Source organism: Rhineura floridana, chromosome 11, assembly GCF_030035675.1.
Source record: "Rhineura floridana isolate rRhiFlo1 chromosome 11, rRhiFlo1.hap2, whole genome shotgun sequence".
In the NCBI taxonomy this organism is placed as follows: domain Eukaryota; kingdom Metazoa; phylum Chordata; class Lepidosauria; order Squamata; family Rhineuridae; genus Rhineura; species Rhineura floridana.
In genome coordinates, this window is record NC_084490.1 from 39,092,781 (window position 1) to 39,111,980 (window position 19,200).

The window sequence follows — 19,200 nt, forward strand, 5'->3', positions numbered from 1 at the left end:
AGACAGGGAACAAAGGACCGCTGGCCCTAGAAGCTTTAGCTTTTAGGGCATTTTGATATCCCAATAAGCTTCAGAACTTCTAAAACCGTTCCCTGTCATTTGTCTGCCTCCCTACATATCTGTCTCTCCTTCTCTCTGTTTCTCTGTGCTTTGCAGCAGGAGGAAAAGAAAGCGTGTTCTCCAGGTTAGGAAGAAGAAGACCCTTGGGGGAACCAAGGATTTCTTTATCTGTCCCCCAAAACTAATACAGAGCAAGGTTCCCCTCCCAGGCAGGCTCCCTGGCCTCAGACGCCGCTCCTCTTCGCGTGAAGTTGCTGCAACACACCCAAGGAGGAGACAACCCCGTTTCTTCCCCCCCCCACACACACCCACACACAATAAAACCAGTGAACAGAAATGTTTCCTACTCAGCTGATCTTCCACCAGGTCATCTGCTCGGACCAGCCTCTAAACTGAAGCCTGGATCCCCTGCCAAACTTTAGTCGCTGCTCCCCTTTCGGAAAATAAAAATGGGGGGACCAGACACACAGATTATCCCATCAAGGTCACTTTATTGACACAACAACTGACCAGACACAGATGCACAGACAGATACAGGCGTGGGTTAGCTGGTCTGTGGTAGCTCTGTCTGTCCAAATGTGATAGGCGTGGTTTCTTTGGTGGGCGAGGAGGAAAGGAGGCATATCCACTCCCTCTCTTCCTTACCATTGGCACAAGGTGGGAAGGGACACCATGAAGAAAAAGAGGGGAGAGATCTAACCTGTGGAGAGAGGGCGGAACAGGAATCAGCATTGTTGGCTCCTTGGGGGCAGGGCAAAAAGTTCATCCAGGTACACCCACACCCACATTCAAACCTTCCCCCTGCCTTTTCCTAAGCTTCTATGCACAGTTCCCACACGTTCAACCTTGCTTCCTGCCCCAAGGCTCTCTTCTCACCCCCTACCCCTGTAAAACAGGCCTGAGGCCAATTGCACACAGCTCTTTCCTTCTTCCCTCTCAGCCCCACCCCCATGCTAGTAGTCCAACTCATCTCTCCCAAGCTGTAGCCCTGGTCTCCAGGCTGCTTCCCACCCATCCCCAAGGTGCAGTTGTTTGTGAATCTATAAATCAGTTTTGCCTCAAAATCCAAATGGCTGCTTGTTCCTCTCCACACACACACAGATGAACAGCAAAGTGTGGTAGGTGTGATATACTCACCTCTTCCAGGTGTTGGCAGTTGTGGCAAAAAGATTACTGCGGCGCTATAGGGCAAAAGAGAGGAGAGGAACAGGGGGTCAAATAGGAGCTTTGCTGGACATATTTTACTCACAGTGAATGAGAAGGGATGAGCAATAGTGTGTGCCATATTCTACTCATCCAAGTCACCAGTTCCACTCATGTCTACATGCATTATGCAAGATGTGAGTATAGCTCCTGCAGAAAGAAAGACACTCCCCCTCTCACATTCAATCTGGTTTTCAACTGGCTAGTCTGGATTCTAAGAAGTTAAGAAAGTTCATGGGAGGAACGTTTCTTGCCCCTGCCTCCCAGTTGAAAGTAAGATGGGGTACAGAAGGGGATTTTTGGGGGAGGGGGCAGGAAACAAGACATTTTCTTTCTGTGAATCAGGCTGCTATGTTTCTTCGAGTGACCCAGCCAATGTTTTTCAAGCCAGCTTAACGTTAGATTGAAACAGGCGACAAAGCGGCGTTCTCTGCCCACTAAAACTTAATATTTGAAGCCCATCTTTCTCTCTTTGGGCCCTGTTGACAGTATGCTGCAAGGAGCCATGGCTGGTTCTAACTCTTCCCTGTGCATTTCTGGACTGGAAGAAAAGAAGCATGTCTGTGCTCTAAATACTATGTTTTTATTGGATATGCAACATTATCTGTTCAGACTAACCAGGGTTGTGCAGGGATGCTGTGGTTCCACAGGGACAGAGAAAATGTGCAGAATGTGATAACTGTTTTACTCAGAGTAGACCCATTGTAATTAATGAACCCAAGCTGGTCAACAATTTACTCTGAGTAAAACCTAGTTGGATACAACCCTGGGTACAGAATCCAGTTTCCTGAGATTCTCGGCTTTCATTAAGAAGAGGTTGAGGAAAAATATTCTAGCCCCTGTGGAAAGAAACAGTCAATGTCTGTCACAATCTCAGGAGAGATGGTTGAATAACATATCCAATGGATGGAGGTGAGGCTTCAAAGCCTTCTATATCTCCTTGAGCCTGCATGATAAGCAAAACTAGGATAAACTATAAAACAAATGGAAGAAATGAAAACTTGCTTGATTTGACAAATTCACCTTTTTTTTCTGCACATGACAGATATTACATTGCCTTTAGTGCAAAAGTTTGATCAGTTTTGTGGGGAATTTTGTTTTGGTTTGTTAGTAGAGAATATATATCTGCAAACTTATTGTAACATAGGATATTTGAGGTGATCAACCTCTGTTGGTTTAATCAATTGTATGCCTTCAAGTTATACAGAATACTTCATCAGTCACTTTGCACATTGTTACACCAATATATGGTGGTCCATTAAAAGATGACGCTGGCCCTCTTGTCTTTTTGGTCTCCCATTTTCTCCTTCACACAACACACATTCTCTCAGAACAATTTAGGATTTCCAGGTTTTAGCCCAGACTGTGCCTATTCTAATTTCAAATGCTGCGAGAGACTATGCCGCTTCTCTGACTCCCTCTTTTGCCAATCTACCATTCTCCCCACTGCAGTGTTTAAAAGCAGGGGTGTGTGGAACCCATGGCCCTCCAGATGCTGTTGAGCTTCAACTCCATCAGCCCCAGCCACTGAAGCCAATGGTCAAGGGTGATGGGATATAGTCCAGGAACATCTGGAGGGTCACAGGTTCCCAATCCTAAGAGTACTGGTGAAATATACAGGTTTAAACCTGGCAACCTATATAATAACAATAACCCTGTAAAGCAGGACCATAGGATCAGGGACTCAAACTGAACTTGAAACCAAAACCAAAGTGAAATGTTAACTTTCCCTCCACAGGAGGTAGGGATCTGCACCTAAGTGCCTCTTGTGGGGGGCCCTCCTCCTTCACTGCCCCAACCCCTCTACTTCAGGGCTGCTATATTTTTCTAGCAGCAGATATCTACAAATTGCTGGTTAAAGTTTTCCAATGTCCCAGAGTACCAGACATCACTCTGAGGTATTGAAGGAAATTTGAAATAGCAGCTTGTAGCAGCCCAGTATGGAAGACCCAAGGCAGACGTCTGTGCCTGTGGGCCCTGCTGTGGGTGCTCAGGACCTGGCTACTGCCCAAGGGTGCCGGGTGCTGATGCTGGATCTGTTTAAAAGTCTGGAACTGGAAGAAAACTAAACATTGGGTTTGACCAAAAAGAAGAAACCTGATCTGGCAGTGTCTTTGCTGGACCCAACAACAATCACTCTTAAGCATGTAGGTTTCCTACCTAGGAGGATTTCTACACATTTGAGAGTTTATCTAGGCTTCTATACTATTTAGTCTTTAAAAGGGGCTAGGAGGCAGTAGAACTAAAGAAAAGTGTGCTGCTTAAGAGTGCAGTTCTCTGTAAGATTAGCCATACAAACCCCCTAATATCTACCTATTTTACGGATGTGGAATGAACTTATGGAAGTGGTGAGGGAAAGTCACTTTCACATGTTAGGATTCTTTACCACTAGTCTTCCAGTTTCAAAACTGAGCCCCACCATCAGAAACAGACCCTGACACTAAGGTTTAGTGAGGCATGTTCCCTCATCTGCCTCTCATTCTCTCTCCTCTCTGCTGCATTATCTCACAGACAGGGTATGTTTTATCATAATGGGAGCAAAAGGCAGCCCTTGAAGGAATTATGAGAGTACATCAATGTTTGCATTTGCATGAGGGGTTGGGCTATTGCCACACATACAAAAATACAGTTGTAACCTATTCTGGATTGATGGCTGCCTGCTTCTTCTGCACGCAAGATCTGTATTGTCACTTAATATTTCCACACCTGCCCATCTCACAAATCAGCAGTATGAGGTTGTGGGTAAAGCTTACTGAATAACAGATCTGCATGAACTGGTAATATCCATGCCAAACAGGCATACCAATTAAGTGACTGGGCTGTGGGATTGCAATGGGATCTCCCCCAGTTCTCTACTCTAATTGAACATGCCGTGTGACCGTTGCTAATGTTGAGAGCCAGCTCATCCCCACCACCAGCATGCCATCCTAGTGTTCCTCCTCTGCTCAATGCACCATTGCCCTAGCTCAGGCCACGACATTTATCATGCATTCAAATAGACACATTTTACTAAGAAAGGGCACATAGCAGACAAGCCTGGGATGCCTGTAAGCAACAACAAGGGACAGCATAATGTGTAACAGTGGTTGCTTCCACATTAGAGTTGAGGCACTGATTTTCTGCAAATTAGCTGGAAATGGAATTAAATTGGAGGTCCAACATAGGGCTTGATGTAGCTACACATTATCTAGCAATGCCCTTCTCCATGGCAAAAATCCTTCAGTATTTACTCACAAGTAAATATTATTTTCTGCAATGTTAATTAAATGTTTCCTTTTTTCAGGTCCTGTCTGCTTGATTGCTTTCTATTCAGCAGGTGGGGGATTAGCAATCCTAATCCCACTTATCTAGAAGTAAATTCTATTCAATTGAGTGGTTGGAGGGGGAGGACATGCTAATTACTGGTTTTCTTGTTTCTTTTTGTTAATAGTGAAATAGCACTATTTCTCTATTAAAGAAAGAAAAGGGGGGGATTCAAGAAACCTGAAATTAATACACTCCATTAAAAAAGCAGGCAACACAATCTGATTTAATGAAGGACTATTCATCACTAGGCTGTCTTGAACAGGCAGCAATAAAAGGGACCAAGCCAGCTAACAGGAAGATTTTAATGAAAGGGACAGTAGCCCTGGAAAGCCTCAGTAATGCTTTGCATGTCCACACTGGTGCTGCACATACATGTTCTTCAGGAAAAATATTCACCACAAATCAAGTCTAAAAAAAGCACAGGGAACACAGAAAACACTGGAATGCTACAGTTTGAGAATGACACTCTCCGGACTCTCCATAAATCATGACTGAACAAAGGTTGCCTATTCTCTAGAAAAGGGCTAACGTGGAAGCATCCAGTTGCAACCAAGAGGAAAGAGGCAAAAGCCTGGATGTAGTCACTGGCTGCCTATTGAAGAATAGGATTCCAAAAGTTTTCAGCCTATCTCCCTTTCATCCTGTAATCACCTTTGACCTCCAGCTTGCACTCCACTATGGCTTCGCCCAGTTCATTGATGGCTTTGCAGGAGTAAGTGCCACCGTCAAAAGAACTAGGCTTGCGGATGTTGAGGGTCAGCACCCCCTGGCTGTTTTTCTGCAGGAACTTGGGGTCCCCACTGAGGTCCATTTTGTTCTTCATCCAGATCACCTTGGGCTGGGAACAGAGAAGGGTGAGAAGAAATTAAAAGGAATCCAGATAAAAACCACCTTGTCATGGACAGAACTGTACCACCTGGCATGCCCGGAACTAGCACACTTTCAAATAAAATGTGGGCAAAACAAAACAATTTTTGATATTTTTTTAAGCTTTGAAATTGAAAATGCATGTTACTGAAATTGAACGTTTGTCACCCATGCTGGCTGGGGCTAATGGGAGTTGGAGTCCAGCCACATCTGGAGGACATCGCACTGACTACCCCTGGATTACACCCAAGTCCTCGTTCCCCACCTGCCCTTTATCCTTCTCCCATCCATAAGCTGCCTTTGTTCTTCCCCTCATACACCACAGCCAGATGCCAGCCGCAAGCACATGGTATCTGCGCAAGCAGATTTCACTGCAGGCAAGAGGGAGGGGTGATTAATCTTCTGCACACCTGTGGATTCCCCCCTGTAAAATGGCCTGAGGGCATTCTGACTAGCCACACTTCCTTACTTGGGGCTCCTCCAGACAACCTCGTTATTCAGCATTCATCCTGACTTGCTTGCACAAAGACTGGGAACACACTAGTTGCCTACCTACCCCAAAGCATTCTCATTAGCCACACCTGAAGAGGAAACGGGCTGATTTGCCGATCAGTTGCGAAATCTCTTTGATGTTGAATTAAAAAAAAAAAACACTCAAGGTGGTCCCACCAGGTTTTACAGTAAAAAGGGGCAGGGATTGACTAGTGTTGTGTGCCCTCCTTTTCAGAAGGGAGAGGTGGAGACACACTGGAACTGGTGGTTAGACTAAGGGTAGAGACACAGTTACTGTTCTGCCCATTCCAGTGCATCTCCACCTCTTTTTTCTGACAACGGGGGCACATGACACTAGTCAAACCCTGCCCCTTACTACTGTAAAACCTGGTGGGATCAGCTTGGGTGCTTTTTTTAAAATTTGCTTCAAAGAGATTTTGCAACTGATCGGCAGATCAACCTGTTTCCTTCTCCAGGTGTGGCCAATGGAAATGTTTTGCTGTAGGCGACTAGTGTGCTCACAGCCTTAGTCTGGTCTTTATTGAGCATTCATTCTGTTGACAGGGTTGTTACAGGAAAATGAGCATTCATCCTATTAAACATTCATTCATCGTACACCTTTCAATGCGTTTCCTTGTCAGTTTCCTTACTGCAAAAAGTGGATTTGTAGTGCCAGGGCAATAGAGCATGTTCACCCACTTTAATTGCACAAATATAAAGTCCCAGTATGTCCTTGAATCCCTCCCACCAAATACTGACCGCCTGGAGGCACTCTTGGAATCTCACTGGGAGAAAAATAATATTAAAACAGCCAGGAGGGGAGGTTTGGCAGGGAAGAACCAGCAGGTAAGAAGCACCCCCCTTCCAACTCACCGATTATCTGAGCATGTTTCTCACCCTCCTCATTTGCCTTATGAGGAAAACACAGGGTTGGGAACCCAGGGAGAGTGGGTGAGTGGGTGGGACTGGATGGAAAGGGAGCAGTGGTCAGACTGCAGGTGGTTCTGCGTGTTACAAAGAAATCTAGTAGTAGATGTTGATATTGTGCAAATGGTAAAGGTGACTCCTATCGTATACTGTGATCCTGTATCCCTTATATACCCAGTAGGTTACTGTGTTTGGCAGGAGAGTTTGTCCTTAATGTCCCCAAAATACCAGAAGCCCACTCCACAGCAACCAGAGGAGGGCTTTCCGTGTGGCTGCCCCTGTTCTGTAGAACAGCATCTGTGTCTGAGGCACCCGCTGTCTGTGCTTTCCAGAAGCAAGTGAAGATATTTTCGTTTCATCCAGCTGGGTAAAAAGGTCTTTGCCTTAGTTGTTCATTTTGTATTGTTTTTAAATCTATTTTCAGTTTGAGGGTTTTTTTGTACTGTTTTAAAAATTATATATATCAGTCTATTGTCGTTTGGATGCATGATGACATATATATATATATAAACATATTTTTTAAAATTGTTATCTATATGCAATTGTTCTGTGTGGTTTTTTATCGTATTGGGAATCCCTTCAGGATATCTCATGGGAAGTTATTCATAAATGAAATAAAATAACAATCACAGTACTAATAATGCTGCTGCTGATGTAGCACTTCACCTTAAATCCTCTTATGCATTTCCTTAGCTATTTAAAAACAGCAGCACCTTCTAGTGATTCTGAACCTGTGTAATATGTGTTGGCAGCCAAAAGATGAACATTTGCAAAATATCAGACAAGAACGGAACCTGTAAAAAATGAATGGCTCAAAAAAACAAGAGCATGAGGCATGTTTACTTTAATTAACGTAACAACGTATTCAAAATCATATTCGCAATATCAGTCTATAGTTGATGGAGTCTGTTGCTCATTATGTGTTAAGAAAACTGACCATTTTTAAGACTGATTATGATTACTTGAATCTGTTATAAGATTATTACTTTTTGTATTGGTATAGTAATGTGTCAACTTGTGTGCATGTGTTTAAAAAGCATAAATAGTTAAAAGTACGACCCTCACCCAGTCCACTCCGCACATTCTGTTATCACACACCCCATACTCCCAGTCTTCTGATGCAACCACTCCCAACAACTCAGTGTCATCCCATTCTATCTCCTCATTTACTGCTTACTTTAGGATGTCCCCTCACGGCACAGTTCAAGGCGGTGGTATATCCAGCCACCACTGTCCGGTCTAACAGTGGTGTCAGAAATATGGGGGCCATGTTGAAATCGTGTTCCTTGTAGTTGTGTTGTTTAGAAATCATTCCTAAAAGGGAAGGGAGACAAGACAGAATATCCATCAGTAGATCTAGGGACAAATTGTCTGGACACTAATCTGACCCCCCCCCCGTATATGTGTATTATTCTGCATGGAAATGCACATTTAAATATGTATTTAGAAATATATTTTATCTCAGACTACATGTTTCTAAATATTTTTCTCCTCAAAATGTGCATTTTAATGTATTTTGATGCTTTCCTTGAGCCAAGAACTGCGTCAGAACATTCAGATGTGTGAAAAACAGCAAAATTCCAGTCTGCACATTAGTCCAAGAGATGCAGATCAGGCCAGTTCATATTCACAAAGATCAAATTTTTCAAGCATCCAGAGTACAACCCAGAGAACCGAAGAATCCTAGGCTCTCTTTTTCCAAGAAAACTCTGGAATTGTGTCTTCTATCTGGAGTCCTCCTATTCCACCCCAGTTTGTCCACATTCCAATCCACTTCAGCACTTTTCACCCAATGGTGCTCCACTGCCCTCACAATGCATAAATCTTAGGGCCAAACTAAACGCTCACTCAATACACAGCATGCAACTATGTATCTTATTTTCCCTTAAATAATTACCGGCATAGAGAATTACTGAGGCTTATCTCTTCACTCTCCCACCGCAACTGGAATGGAAATTGTTCCCACCTACCTGCCACACAAACACCCAGCAGAGCTATGAAAAAGTCTCCCCTGACATCACTGCTGCAGCTCACCACACCAGTCTCCTGCTCTGTGAATGAGGGTGTACATCTGCTCCTTTCTAGGTCTGGAGGACACCCCAACCTCTTCTGCTAAGCCTTTTGTGGTCCCAGTGCTCTGCCAGAGAATGGAACAATCCCAGCTACCCATCTGGCTAGAGGTTTACCATCTTTCTGAATGTAGGCTGTGTTTTTGGAGACCCCGGGGCTTTCGCTGAGTCCACAGATGTTCTCGCTGTAGACTCGGAAGTAGTATTCGTTGCCGATGATGAGGTCAGACACCGTGCAGCGTGTAAGGCGGTTGTGCTCGTATACAGTGAACCACTCCTGGGGGAGGAGAGCAGGGACAGATACTGTTAAGAGAAATAGCTGGAGCTGGGACAGGAGAGGCTGGGCCACAAAAGACACTGTGTCCCCCCCCCATCCCTCCCCCAGAAGCAACAGTGGGATGTGCAGAGGCCATAAAGAGGGGAGGGGCAGATGCTCAACAGGTGAGATGAACATCAACATGGGATTGGGCCACCCTGATTATGCATCAGTTCTTGATGTCTTTTTGGCACTGGGCTTTTAAAAAAAAAATGCCCGGGCCTTTTAGATCTTTCAATTTTATGTCTTATTTTATCTGGCTTCAAGTGTCTTCTGCTGCTGTTTTTTAAATGCTGTTTTCTGTGCTATACTTGTATGAATTTGTTGTTTGGAGATTAAATATATATATGGGGGGGGGTTAGCTGCTCTGAGAGACCATAGCCTAAAATAGTAGGATATAAATCCTCTTAATAAATAAAATAAAATGATTTGAGAGAATGAAAGGTATTACTACATTTGGAAAGGGCAAATTAATCCAAATCTCAGAAGCATCATAGTCAGAAGCAACATGCCCTTTCATGCTGCTTTTGCAGCAGAAGTACTGCCTGATCTTCCAGCTGTAACCAAATTTTGCCACTGATAGGGGAGGTCTCTCTCTCTGATATAGTATCAGTAGTAACACCAGTAATCCAAGTGCGTTTGTATGAATGAATTCAGATTGGGGTTCCATCTGCACTACACATTTAAAGCACTCTTATACCACTTTTAATAGCCATGGCTTCCACTAAAGAATCCTGGGAACTGTAGTTTGTGAAGGGTGCTGAAAGTCTTAGAACACCATTAATCCCCTCACATAGCTACAATTCCCAAAGTGATTTAACAACTAATTCCTCTTCCCAGGAAACTCTGGGAACTTTAGCTCTGTGAGCGTAATAGGGGTCTCCTAACAACTCTCAGCTTCACAAACGACAGTTCCCAGGATTCTTTGAGGAAAGGCATGACTGGTTAAAGTAGTATAATACTGCTTTAAATTTATGATATGGATGTGGCCTAAATAAGGGTCACTAACTTAGGATACAGAGAGTATCTGCCTCATTTTCCACATCTATTTATTATTTATTTATCTCAAGTATTTTTATCCTATATTGCTGAAAGCCAGCAAGCTCATAACCATAAGAGGTTTAAAACTAAGAAAAAATGGGGGGAGATATACCATTTTTTGTCTAATGCCAAAAGGACCATAAGTTAGGCACCAAGTGAACCTCTCTAGGGAGTGTTCCACAGCTAGAATGCAATCACCAATAAGGTCCTGTTTCTGATAGCCCCTCAACTCATATAGCAGGGCACCTGCAGCAGGCCCATCATTAATTATCTTAATGTACAGATGGGTACAAGACTGTTGATGCTTCAAGTACCCCGGTCCTAACCCATGAAGAGCTTTAAATGTCAAAACCAGCTCTTTGACCTGGATTTGGAAATGGGCTGGGAGTCAATGTGGTTGGTATAGTAATATAATAATGTTGGAAGCCAGTGAAGTTGGCATAATGCCTGAACAATACAACAACAGGAACACAGGAAGCTGCTTTATACTGAGCCAGACCATTGGTCCATCTAGCTCAGTATTGTCTACACTGACTGGCAGCAGCTCTCTGCAGTTTCAGGCAGGACTGTCTCCCAACTCTACCTGAAGATGCCCAGGACTGAACCTGGGACCTTCTGCATGCAAGGCAGATGCTTAGCTACTGAGCTATGGTCCTTCCTGATGTCCTACCCCAATTAGTATCTTGCATTGTTGAAAGGTAGCCACTAGCACATATTCTTAGCAAGGGCCAGAAACAATTTAGCCAAATACATCCTTTGGATACATCCTTTGTTGAGACAGCCCTACAGGGGAAAGGAGCTGCCTTACCATGGTCTTCTTGTCAGCTTTTTGGATGGAATAGCCAGTGATCTCTGAATTCCCATCATCCTTGGGAGGCTGCCACTCTACTAAGGCATTGAAACCCCACACCTCCTTCACCAGCACATTGTGTGCTGGACCTGGCTTCTCTGTAGAAGAAATAAGAAACAAAGGATCAAAATTGCTAAAATGAGGTAAACAAAAGTGTCTCCCCCCCAAAGCACAATAGGATCCTCCAGCTCTCTAGACAAGATCAAACAGGGAAAGTATGGGTAGAATTACTGAACCCATATAACTTCTGATGTTGCCTGCAAAAACACTGATGATTTAGGAAACTGATGTGCAATGTTGCTCTCAGGGCAGAACTTTGGGACAAAAATCAAAACTTTGGAAAAATGTGCAAATGCAGCAAGGCTGGATTGTCACATTGTGAAATAATACACATTACTATCTTAAGAGGAGGGGGCCCATGAGACCAGTAAGTCCAGAGTCTAAAATGACCTAACTGTTCCCTGCTGATGTGATGTCCCCTGAATTCAAACTAATGCAGGAAGCCAGCTATTTCAACACAATGCAGACATGTGCACACAAACACGGGGACCCAGCCCTGTCTGGTGGCTCTATGAAGCGTGGGAAGGGGGTGGAGGACAAGTTTGCAGGTAGCACCTTCTCAAGTATGCTCCTCTTTCAAAGGCAAATTCCCAGAAGGCTCTTGGAAGATGCTAAATTTCACTTCAAGCCTTCCACCAGCCAAACAGGGATTAGAGGCAGCTGATCAGAAAGGGCGTGTGTCTGGGGAGGGTGTCTTTTGGGCAGTGTCAGGAGGGGTGACATCTGGCTTAAGCCATCAAGGAAGCTTAAATATAGAATGAAAGAATGTGATCTCTCCCTCTTACTGTGGGGGAAGGGTGGCAGCTGATAAGAGAGAGTGACACAGAGAAAGAGAGATGGGGAGGGGCAGAAAGGGGTCCCCAGTACTGAGAAAAGAAAAAAAGGGGGACAGAGAGTGGGTATAAAGACAAGGTATGTCTTCCAGTGGAAGGGGCAGGACTAGAGATGGGCAAATCTCTCCATTTCATTTTCTCATTTTTCTAATCTTACGTTCAGATCTCCACTTTTCCACATCAAGTGTTTTTTTTTAGTCTTCATGAAAATTCACCTTCATTTTAGTGCAAATTTCTCTTAGCACACACATTTTTGCGAAGCCCTAATACAACGCATATTTTTGCATGTTATTTTCTCTTACATGTGCATGTTTCTGCACACTTTACTCTAGCATGTGCATTTCTGTATGCATACCTCGGCTGGAGAGCCGCAGTGCAAAATTCAGAGAAATGCGGATTTCGAAGGATGGCTGTGTTTTAGTTCGCATATTGTTTTGGAAAGGGCGAATCAGATAGCCTTGCCTTTAAATGTGAACTGAAACAAATGTCTCCCCTTTCCCTAGACAGAACCCTTGGGGGGCAGAGGCAAGGGAATAGCTGCCACCCCAGACAAACCACGGACCATGTAGCGCCCTGCCAACTCTCCTGTCTCTTTCAGGCCTGGGAGTTGGGAGCATCTAGGTTTCTCACGGGGAGAGAGGGACTGATGGAGCAGGCTGGATTAAAGCTTATTAACAATTTAGCAGCCGCAATGAGAAGAAAGGAGAAAGGGAGGGGGGAACAGAGCCTGCCCTCCCTTCCACTTCTCTCCTCAATTGCCAAGCCATCCTCAAGCTGCCTTGGGACTGCAGAACTGAAGCAAAGAACAATGTAGCCTCTGGCACCAGCCATGGGACTTTGGGCCACTGGGAGCCTGCACCTCTTGCCTCCCGAGAAGACTATAATGGCACGGTAAAGACCGCTGTGGCCCCAACCATCGGCCAGATAAGGAGCAGCTGCTCCAATGCTTGCTTCTCTCTTCCCTCCCCGTTTCTTTTTCCTTTTGTGAGTAGACTGTGATCCTGCGGGCAGAGTCTATACAACACACAGAAAATGTTAGGCACTTTATAAGTGGTAAATCACCACCACCATCATCCCCAGCGATTCGCATACAGCCCCTGAACATGAGTGGACCTCACTAAAGACATCTTTATGATTCTGCGTTACAAGATTCCTGCCATGAGCAGGAGGTTGAACTGGATGCTGATTGATTGGACTGAACTAGATGACATCAGTGTCCTTCCAACTGTAAAATTATGTGATTCTAAGAAAGCGTGAGACTCCCCAACCCCTTCTGCACAGTCTCCCCCATATCCACCTGCCCTGCAACTCCCAAACTTTGTTAACGCAAAAAAAAAAGTATATTTGCTGTTGCCACCGTGAAATCTCAAAAGGGAGAGTGGTCTTCCTTACCCACGACACGGATCTTGACGGTGGCCTTGTCCTCCATGTTTTCAATCTGAACTGAGAGTTCGTAGTCGCCTGAGTGGTACCGTTCGGCCTTGCGGATGAAGAAGATGGTGTCGAAATCGGAGGTGCGGATATTGACCTCCTTGGGGTCCACAGGCTTTCCATCCTTCGACCAGGTGACTTTAGGACGGGGTTTTCCCTGGAGTTGATCAAATGATTGGTATTAGCACTGGGGCCTTCATTTCTAGCAGTGTCTGTCCCTCTATACCTGCCCCCCATCTAACAGCTAGTATTCTCTTCCACACCTGGAAACTATTCCCAGCTGAACTCTCAAGTTGGGGGCTGAGTTTTGGTGCTTCCAGGCTGTTGTTGTTTTGGAGTGGGATTCAATCACATACCAACAAATTCAGGTTGTGCAATTATAGTTGATCGGAAGCTCTCAAGCAATGTAACTGTTTTCCCCAAAAGACTGGACTTTGTGCGATAAAGAAAATGATGGGGAAATGCACTGGAAAGTGTGGGATAACACTTGCTTTGACGCAATGCCATCCAACCTATCTGCAAACAAATCAAGATGAATGCTAAATGAACGAGTCATCTGGAAGCATCCTGGCTTTAGAAATGTAAAAAAAATCAAGTTGTATAGGTCCATATGAAAAAAATCCAAATCCACAGTTGGCCAATATCTTTATTAAGACTAACCAAAATGTGACATAACAGTAAGCAAGTTTCCAAGTTCTCCAGAACTCTTCATCAGGCTGGATGTTGTACAAAACAAAAGGGGAGAGGACAAAAATGAGCAAAAATTTGGCTGTAGGTTGTAGCCATAAGTGTCTGCAGATGTGTTTTTGCAATAGCTGACCTCTGTTTTTATTGTATTTTTAATGGTTTTTACTGTGCGGTGTGTTTTTTAAAAGACTTGTAAACCACTCTGATGTTTTTAAACGAAATAGCATTACACAAATATAGTTAAAAATAAAAATAAAATAATTCAGACTCAGTCCAAAAACGGAGATTGCAGCAAGAATTAGTCTCTGCAAATGCTGAGATTCATTCTCCTGATCATTTGAACATCTCTAATGGTCTGGCTTTTGGTTTTTTATTTTTGGTGTTAATCGTTGTGGGGTAGTTATTTAATGTTGTTGAGTGATTTTTGTGGATGAACCCTTTCAGTATATTCGTTTCATTTTTATGGATTATAACTTCACATACACAGACCTCCTATCAGCTCCGCCTCTCAGTGGCAGTTGGCTCCCCTCCAGACACGCCACTGAGAGGCGGAGCTGATAGGAGGTCTGTGTATGTGAAATTATAATAGAAGCATTTGGGGGAGATGCTGAAGAAGCAGGGAGAGAGGCAGAGAGCAAGCTAAGGCTGGAAACATCTTGGGGTGTAGGGTGTTTCTCTCTGCAGATAATTTGTTACCCATCAGGAGTGTTTGCTTGCCTCCATCTATGCTCAACTTGTATATTTGAAAACAAGCCAAATATTACACAAAAAGGCTGCAGTCCCAGCCCACTTCCCTGGGAGTAAGCCCCACTGAATTCCATGCGACTGACTTCTGAGTAGACATGGTTAGGATTGCATCTTAAGTCTCTATTGCTTCCACCTCCAAAGGGAAGCTAAACCCCGGGCGGTGCTGCCCTGGAACTCCTCATCACTCGTGGGAGGCCCATGCAGCAGTAGATTCCATAGGCAAAGTATTCAAATATTACAGCTCCTACCATTCATTCATTGGTGATCACTCATGGCTGAGTAAGATTGTCTTCCAAGATAAAGTCTTTAATAGTGGGTCCGTAAGTGACTGTGGAGGCCAATTCTGGTTCCACACAGCCTCCCACAGTGAGGACATAGGTTTGCAGATGGAAGGTGGTTGCCATGAGGATTTGTTTGACGTGCCTTCCGCTTAGCTCGTTTGTCCCGTTTGCCCTGTACTTGTGCTTCTTCAAAGTCCACAGCACCTTTGATAATAGCCAACCTCCATTTGGGACGTTCATGGGCCAAGACTTCCCAGTTCTTGATGCTCATGTTACATTTAGATTCGCTTTAAGAACATCTTTAAAGCTCTTTTGCTGTCCACTGATATTCCGTTTTCCATCCTTAAGTTGGGAGTAAAGTAGCTCCTACCAAGACCCTACTTAACCCACACAGGTTCATATTTTGTCCCACCGAAGTGTCTCAATCCCCTGGCACAAGAAAGCATTCAGGTGCCCTGGGTCAGTATTCAAATAATGCTCTTCCCAGCTCTCCACTCAGTTTGGATCCTAGTGTTCCTGGGCCTTGCCTGTCATGGGAGGCCTGTATCCCCTGATTAGTAGTTGCTACTCAACAGTTCCTTCTTGGCCCACTAGACTCCTTGAAGACCCGCTCCTGTTGCTGCAGGAATCCCTTGCCTGTCTTCTGCTCTTCCTTACCTCAGGCCTTTCATCTTTCCTTCATCCCCTGCATTCCCTGAGCAGCAGAAGTACAGGCACTAGGGGCACCTGGGAAGAGACAGTTCCCCTCTTATCTCCTACTGCAAGAGCAAGAAGGCTGCTCCTTGAAAAGGCTGCCTTAGACAGCCACCAACAAGTGTCTAATGGTAAAGACATCACTGCTTACTTAGCCCTCTTTAGACCAGCGTTGGGGAGCCTTTGGCCCTCCATATGTTGCTGCAGTATATCTCCCACCAGCCCCAGTCAGCATGGCCAATAGCCAGGGATGATGGGAGCTGTAGTCCAAAACTGGAGGGCCGCATGTCTCCAAACCCTTCTGCAGACTCTAAGTTACAAATGTCTGGCAATCTACCATATAGCCGCTGGCCATTGATACCATGACTTTGCCTACTTCCAAAAGTCCTGTGGCCCCTCTTTTATACAAATAATATATATACATGGGTATCTACTTTTTAAAAATGTCAACCAAGACAGCACTGGCAACCAAGACCTTGGGGTCATAGTGGATAGCTCGAAGAAGATATCGGCCCAGTGGGCAGCAGACAAAAGGAAGCATTTCTTCACGCAGCAGACAGTTAAACTGTGGAATTCGCTCCCACAATATGCAGTGATGGCCACCAACTTGAATGTCTTTAAAAGAGCATTAGACAAATTCATGGAGGATAAGGCTATCGTTACTAGCCATGATGGTTATGTCCTACCTCCACTGTAGGAGGGCATGTGCCTCTGGAAACCAGTTGTTGGGAACTGCAAGTGGGGAAAGTCCTGTTGTACTCAGGTCGTTTTCAGGCTTCCCCTAGGCTGGTTGGCCATTGTGAGAACAGGATGCTGGGCTAGGTGGGCCACTGGCCTGATCCAGCAGGGCTCATCTTATGTTCTTGTGGCAAATGATGAGTGGCAATAGCAATGTTGTTTGCTAGCCCCTGTTACATGCTACTGTGCAGCAGTCTATACTTGCGTGTTAGTAAGGCTAGCCTTTATCTCCCAGTTAGGACCCATCCATCTCTGTCCCTCCATTATGCGGTGCCATTCATAAAAGTCTGCCTTGGGCAACAACTCAGCTGTGCCTATTGCTTGGAATTGAACTGAAAACATCTCAGTTCTTCCTGGTGAGTGTGAATCACTGTGTTATGAAGGGCTTCCCCGCCACCACCAAAGCCAGTTGCTCACCTGGAATGGGATCACCAAGTTGACTGATTCCCCAACTTTCCTGATGTATGTCGTCCGGAGTTGGCGAGGCAGACGGATCTTGGGCTGTTCTGTAAGGAGAAAGAGAGAGCAAGTGGAGGAGCTTGAAAAATCTGGAGGGCACTGCATGTGAGTTGTAGGCTCTCAGGGTTGACAGACACGCAGGCTATATGCATCATCAGTACATCCTTGGCGCTAAATAAACAGTAAAAAGGACTAATTGTGGAAGCCAGGAGGTCCTAGAACCAATTAGCAAGCTTCCTCTTTCCAGTTAAATGTGGGCATTTAATTTGTATGCCCACCAATGCCAGGCATATATAGTTTGCCCCAGAGAAATGCAGAGGTAGAATGTTGCCTCTTAGTTGCATCATTCTCCTACTACTTTATCAGCTGCTTTCAAATGGGAAATAAGGAGTGAGGGATGTGTGGGCACCAGACTAAGGGGGCTGAAATAGAGAGGTGAAAGGGCCCTGATCCACATCAAGAACCCTGTATGGGCAAAGAGATAAAATCCATCTCCCCCACCACCACGACGGTTCTGATCTGGATTGGCAGCCTTACACCATCAACATCTACTTAAAAGCCACTTGCACAATTGCTAATTGTGTGAAAGGTGTAATGTCTAGTCTTGCCATCAGGGAAACAAAAAACTTCAACCTTCCCTAACAAGCTGATAAATTAAAACCTTGTTGGGAAAGCAGGGTCTTTCATCAATAGCAGAGCACTGGTAAAGAAAGTCAAATAAAGCTCCCAGGGCAGGAAATTCCACAGGCTGGGTGCCACCACAGAAAAGGTCCTCCCATGTGTCCCCACTAACCACACCTCAGAAGACGGAGGGATGCACAGAAGGGCATCATCAGATAACCTTAGCAGACAAACAGTTTGGTATGGGGAGATAGTCTTTTAGCAATCATAGTCCTAAACTGTTTAGGACTTTAAGAGATGCATATAAAGCTTTAGTGGTGTGCTAAACAGGGATGTTGCTAGATATTTCAAAGACCCAAGGCACAGCCTTATACTTGACTAAAATTTGCATATGTTAATGTATAGATGCCTCTGAGCAAATTAAGATGGTAGATGGTTGCTTTGCAATATGTCCAGCCCCACCACCTGGTAAATTAAGAAAAAAATAATCAAGTTTTAAAAAGGGAGGGGAGAGGGGGAGATCTGGAAACTGGTAAAAAAAAAACTTGGGATCAGGGCACCTTGGGCCACCCCCTAACAATACCCCTGGTGCTAAGTTTAAAGGTAGGGAATAAATATTTCCCATCAATTTATCTAGGCTGATAAGCTTTGAAATTTCTTGGGTTCCTAATAATAATAATAATAATAAACTTTATTTCTACCCCGCCCTTTTTCCAATAGGACTCAGAGCGGCTTACGACTAAAAACAACACCATTAAAACATACAGAAGTATACAATTAAAAAAGAATTAAACTATGAGAAAAATTAAAACCATAAAACATACGTTAAAAACAGAGGACAATTTAAAATAATAAAATCATATAATATAATCACCAATCCTATGACACCTAATCCTGGTCGTTCTCTATCCCAAATGCCCGTTGAAATAAAACAGTCTTTACTTGTCGCTGGAAGGACGGCAAGGAGGGAGCTAATCGCACCTCACTTGGAAGGGAATTCCATAACCTAGGGGCGGCCACCGAAAAGGCCCTATCTTGTGTCCACGTCATATGTACTTGTGAAGGTGTGGGGAGCACAAGAAGGGACTCACCTGAAGATCTCAAATCTTGGACAGATTCATGTAGGGAGATACGATCTGTTAAATAACCTGGACCTGAGCCGTATAGGGCTTTGTAGGTCAAAACCAGCACTTTGAATTGTGACCGGAAACAAATTGGCAGTCAGTAGAGCTGTTGTAACAGGGGGGTTGTATGGTCCCTGTAACCAGCCCCGGTTAGCACTCTGGCTGCAGCTCTTTGTACCAATTTAAGTTGCCGAACAGTCTTCAAAGGCAGCCCCACGTATAGCGCGTTACAGTAGTCTAAGCAGGATGTAACCAAGGCATGCATCACTAGTCAGATCAGGCAGCTCCAGGAATGGGCGCAGCTGGCGCACCAGTTTTAATTGGGCAAATGCACTCCTGGATACAGCAGCAATCTGGGCTTCCAAATTCAAAGCTGAGTCCAGGAGTACACCCAA

At 44.6% G+C, this 19,200-nt stretch overlaps 1 protein-coding gene across 1 annotated transcript in view; it reads right to left on the reverse strand.

Moving 5' to 3' along the window:
* Positions 1-531: 531 nt before the first annotated feature.
* Positions 532-19,200, reverse strand: part of MYBPC2 (myosin binding protein C2) — a 71,456-nt gene continuing 52,787 nt past the window's right edge. Inside the window, exons 23-30 of the mRNA XM_061588028.1 lie at positions 17,019-17,107; positions 13,417-13,612; positions 11,090-11,229; positions 9,042-9,201; positions 8,033-8,169; positions 5,221-5,407; positions 1,198-1,241; positions 532-760 (exon numbers count right to left, since the gene is read on the reverse strand). Coding sequence (XP_061444012.1) covers positions 1,231-1,241; positions 5,221-5,407; positions 8,033-8,169; positions 9,042-9,201; positions 11,090-11,229; positions 13,417-13,612; positions 17,019-17,107 — 920 coding nt within the window. The 3' untranslated portion in view covers positions 532-760; positions 1,198-1,230. The remainder of the gene's footprint in view (positions 761-1,197; positions 1,242-5,220; positions 5,408-8,032; positions 8,170-9,041; positions 9,202-11,089; positions 11,230-13,416; positions 13,613-17,018; positions 17,108-19,200) is intronic.